General features: G+C 52.6%; 1 protein-coding gene across 1 annotated transcript; it reads left to right on the top strand.

Moving 5' to 3' along the window:
* The first annotated feature begins 236 nt into the window (after positions 1-236).
* RASL11B (RAS like family 11 member B) lies at positions 237-4527 on the top strand. Its single transcript, XM_084758990.1, has 4 exons — positions 237-566; positions 1087-1143; positions 2285-2361; positions 3157-4527. The coding sequence occupies exons 1-4, from the start codon at positions 428-430 to the stop codon at positions 3625-3627; spliced, it is 744 nt and encodes a 247-aa protein (XP_084615116.1). The 5' UTR covers positions 237-427; the 3' UTR covers positions 3628-4527.
* The last annotated feature ends 548 nt before the right edge of the window (positions 4528-5075 follow it).

Raw genomic sequence — 5075 nt, forward strand, 5'->3', positions numbered from 1 at the left:
GCCACCACTAGGGCCGCGTGCTAGCGCAGCGGGAGGTGGCTGGGTCCCGCACGTTGCCACCCTCGCGCTGGCTGCCCTATTTACCGCGGGCGGGCCTCACGGGGCCCCGCACTCGCTCGTGGCTCCTTTCGGGGGCGCAGCTACGTTGCGCAAGCCGAGGGCGGGGCCTCGAGCAGAGCGCTCGGGGATTGGCCGCTGGGGGTGGAGGCGTGGCCTGGGCCAGAGAAAACCTGCGCGCGGGCGGCTGCTATCCCAGCCGCGAGCCGGAGCTGCGGAACCGTTCGTCTCTTCGCCCTCCCGAGCGCTTTCTCGTCTTCGCGGTCGCGGGGCGTCCGACCGGGTCACCCTCTCGGTTGCAGAGCGAGCCGTCCGTCCGTCTCCTGTCCTCACTTCCCTCTCCGCGCGGTGCAGCCCGGCCGCAGCGGCGATGCGCCTCATCCAGAACATGTGCACCATCGCCGAGTACCCCGCCCCGGGCAGCACCGCTGCCGACTGTTGCCTGGGGGCCGCCGGGCGCCGGCTCGTCAAGATCGCTGTGGTGGGGGCCAGCGGCGTGGGCAAGACCGGTGAGTACAAGCCTGGAACCCGCTGGGTGGAGGGGCGGGACGTAGGAGACCCCCCGCCCGGACTGGAGCGGGGAGAGGTGGGCGTTGCAGCGGGATCCTCCTCCCTTTCTTGCCCCTACTTCCACCTAAGAGGGTCTCTGAGCTCAGAGTGGCCCGCCGACTTTCGGGCCAGAGTAGAACTTTGGGGCTTTGAGCCTCTGGCAGCGCTGGGGCAGAGCAGGGAGTTAGTGACGGTAACCGGTCCTGGAGTTCCGTAAGGTTAGGAAGCGGTCCTCCTGTTTGTTGGAAGGCGTAGGTGTGGCCTAGCTCTCCCCAACCTTTGGAGCCCAGCTGGGCCACAAGACCCTCCCCACTGGCAGAGCCGTAATTCACCTGGCTTGTGTCTGGCAGACGCAAGGGGTCAAGGATAGGAATTTCCCTCGGTGGCCGGCTGTGACTTCCTTTAGAAGAGTTGTTTTCCAGCTGGGGGGCGGGGTGGAGAGCCATCTAACTTAGTCTGTCCTCTTTTCTGAATTAACAGCGTTGGTGGTCCGGTTCCTCACAAAACGATTCATCGGAGACTATGAACGGAATGCAGGTGAGGAAATGCGTTGGGGAAAAAGGCTGTTGGGATGGCTGCCCTCATTTCTCAGTGCCTTCAAGGACACTCCTTCAGAGTGACAGTGTGAGCATCAGGATTCTGCCCCTTGCAGTTCTGCACGGCCCCTCCCCTCCAGCTGCCATCTGGCCGCATTCCAGGTCCATTCATTATTCTATCCAGTGCCTGAAAGTATTCCCCGTGGTATGTGTCAACTACAGGGACCCCAGTTGGAAGCACCCTTTGCACTCCAGGGCCCTTTCCTTTAAAACATGTCTGCAAAAGTCATAAAAAAACAAAAAAAACCAAACCAAACTCCACCAGCCAGTTCCGCCCCCACCCTCTCCCTCTGCTGGCTGCCTTTCAGGGGTGACCTTTCGAAGCAAAGGCCAAAGGAGCGCAGTTGTAAACCTAAAGTTCTTTCGTTAACAAAGAAAAATAGCTAGCTGCTCTGATTCTAGCCAGGAGAGCTCCTAAATACTGCGAAAACAAATATTTCATTATCAATGACTAAATATACCCACCGTCCCGGGAGGCTTCAGTGCTTTCTGACTATGCCCTGTTAGCAATTGCTTAAATAAGTAGGCTGTGTGAAGTACCTGCTGGGGACTCATTGAAATGACCCATGCAAGCCGTCCCAAGATAAGGCCTGGCAGCCTGTCACTATCATGTCTCATTTCCATCCTAGGAAAGCCTTAACTGTGCATCTACTAACCATATTTGCCTGTGGAGCTTTTCTATCTGGTGGGCAAAGTGTGACTGTTCAGAGAATGATAATACACGAAAATAAAAACAAAAGTCTTGCACATACTGAGCCAGAAAATTTACTCCCGGGAAATAGTCTAAATATGGAAACTCGGTTTAAAATTAGGCCAGCAAGTTTGTAAAAAAAACGACCAACTTTGACCTACTTTTGATAAATATACTAGCAGGACGGGCTTAACATTGTGGTTGGTCTTTAAACAAGATACGAAACAGGTCCATTAAATAGAAGGGAGCTACATCTTTGTCTGTGTGTGCTTATTGGTGCAGGCTGTATTACATTAAAAAAACAAACCAACAACAACAACAAAGCAGACTGTGGTGTTTCACCAGGCTGCACTTGATGGAGGGACATAATCTCTTTTCTTTGTCTTCATAGGTAATCTCTACACGAGACAAGTCCAGATCGAAGGAGAAACCCTGGCCATCCAAGTTCAGGACACTCCAGGCATCCAGGTGAGAAACTGTGGTGCTGACTGGGCCAAGGGGGACACTAGTGGCTGTGGAAGCGTCCGCTCATTCTTCAGTTGAGGGAAGACAAGATGTGGGGGGGTGAGGGCTGGACTTTTACTTGTTCAATTGAATCTGGCTGCTGGTCAGCCTTGGCCTGGTTTATTTGGGAGACTTGGGGAAGGGGTGGAGCCCCTCCTGCAAAGGGGAGGGGTGTCACCAGAGCAGGGGTGGGGGTGGGAGAGTAGAGGGGGAGGAATCCAAACCAATACTTGGGGTTGGTACTGTTTCCTTCCTCTGGTTGTTATTGTACGTGTCTTAGACACAAGAAGCCAAATATGCGGGTCCAGTCTCCAACACCCGGAATCGCTTTTATGTTGTGGAAAGTTTCTCTGTAGACAAAAGAGTTCTGCTAGTCTTTTTTTTTTTTTTCCCTCCCTTCCCATCCTGAACTGGGCAGGCATCCAGGTTTAAATACTTCCAGCTCCTATCTTTACTTCCCCAGACTTACTGTCTAGCCAGTTAATTTCCCATTTTGTGCAACTACAAAGTGTCTGTGCGTGGAGGTCTCTGCAGGTCCATTTTCCAACTTGAGTGCGGTGAGCTGCCCTGTTATTTATTCCCTCCGGAGCAGCTGGATCAACATACTGTTAAGAAAGCTGAAGTGTGTGGGGCTAGAACTTGTTTATGGCCCGGAACCCCACCCTCTCTCTCTGAAGGGTTCTTTTCAATTCAGGATCTGACGCTCCGCTCTGCTCCGCGTGAGCTCCATGTTCACCTTGCTCTCACCTTTCCCTTCAGGTACATGAGAACGGCTTGAGCTGCACCGAGCAGCTGAACCGCTGCATCCGCTGGGCAGACGCCGTCGTTCTTGTTTTTTCCATCACTGACCGCAAGAGCTATGAACTCATTGGCCAGCTCCACCAGCACGTGCAGCTCCTCCACCCGGGCACGCGGCTGCCTGTGGTGGTTGTGGCCAACAAAGCTGACCTCTTACACATCAAACAGGTTGACCCTCAGCTTGGACTGCAACTGGCCGGCATGCTCGGCTGCTCCTTCTATGAAGTGTCCGTCAGTGAAAATTACAACGACGTCTACAACGCTTTCCACGTCCTCTGCAAAGAAGTGAGCCACAAACAGCAGCCTAGCAGCACTCCCGAGAAGCGCAGGACCTCCCTCATTCCCAGGCCCAAGTCGCCCAACATGCAGGACCTGAAGAGGAGGTTTAAGCAGGCTCTGTCTGCCAAAGTGAGGACTGTCACATCTGTCTGAGGCAGGACTCCTGAAGGGGTTTGGTCTTCTGGGCAGAGGGCCTAAGGTTCTTCTTGGGCGAGACCATTGCAGGCTGATGGCAGTTCATGGTTCCAGAAAAAAGGCTGCAGCAGAGAGGCCTTAGGGGCCCGTGGAATTCTGCACAAAAAGGAAGTGTTTGGAGCCTGAGGACAGATGGATGGATATGTGACTTCTCTGCTTTATAAATGATGGGTCAGTCCCACCAAATGCATTGATGTGAGTTAGGGTGGGAATGAGAGCACAGGATAAGCATTCACAGGTCTCTTCCTCCTCCTCCTCCTCTTCTTCCTCCTCTTCCTCCTCCATTCATTTTCTCCCAAGAGTAAGGTTTGCTTTTCTTGGTGTCTCCAACATGCTGTCTTTTCTAGGATGCTTTTCTGACTTGAAGGATACCCAGGTTTCTTTAAGAACAAGGAGGGACCCTCCCCACCCCATAAAGGTCAAATTTTAGACCAAAATATTCAGTGTACGTACAGGCACCTGTGAGCTGTGGTCTGCAGGAAGGTGCTGGTCTCCTGACACAGGATGGGCGTTATGTATTGAGTAGCTGTGAAAACTCAACCCTGTTCTGCCCCCCTGTGACACTGTACAGTTGTTTGTTGTTTTTTTCTTTAAACTGTGGCATCAGGTACAGAAAAAAAAGTGTTAATTGATGGTGGTGTGGTTTCTGTACATGACTCATAGCGATGACGTTGGGTTGCTCCCTGGGCCTGGCTGACTTGTGACTATGGGTGACTGAGCTGCTGTCCTGCAGAGTGGCCAGATGCAGGGGCTACCTGCCAAATCCCCTACACAGATGCACTTTAAGAAGCCATTTACGCTTTGGCTCAAACTGTAATTAATTTATTTTATGTACAATAAATCTCTCATTTGATAAGAGCAGACGTCTGACTGAGTCTTTATTGAAATGTTTACCTTCTGTTCTCCAGAAAGTGTAGTTTAGGACCCTGTGTTTATTGAGCAAGTTGAGTCAGGGAATATGCCTTCTAGGAGCAATCTCTTCCATGGCACAACATGTGATCAGTGAAGGACAGTTGAGTAGCCACATCTTATACATTACAAAACATCCTTGCAGAACCAGTTGGGTAAAGTGAGGGCTACAACCTGCAAGCACCGTCGCTCTGATTTGCCCTTTCTATTCTGGAGCTGCACTGTCTCCTGTTCATTTTCCTCATGGTCCTCCGGGGAGACTGAAGTCAGCTGTCCACCTGCACACATCAGCAGAGCCTGTGTGCCTCTCTATGCAACCCGTGCTTCACCCATGACACACGCGGTGCAGCTTTTTGGGGGGCACGCTGTGTCCCCAAACTACACTTCATTCTCACAGTGACAGCTCACAGCCATTGATCTGGAACTGTTCAGGGCTTGCTCCCATGGCACTATGGTCACACGTGTGTGCCGCAGCTGCCAGGCCTCGGCTCTGCTGG

The sequence above is a fragment of the Acomys minous genome (assembly GCF_964271855.1).
Source record: "Acomys minous genome assembly, chromosome: 15".
NCBI classification, from domain to species: domain Eukaryota; kingdom Metazoa; phylum Chordata; class Mammalia; order Rodentia; family Muridae; genus Acomys; species Acomys minous.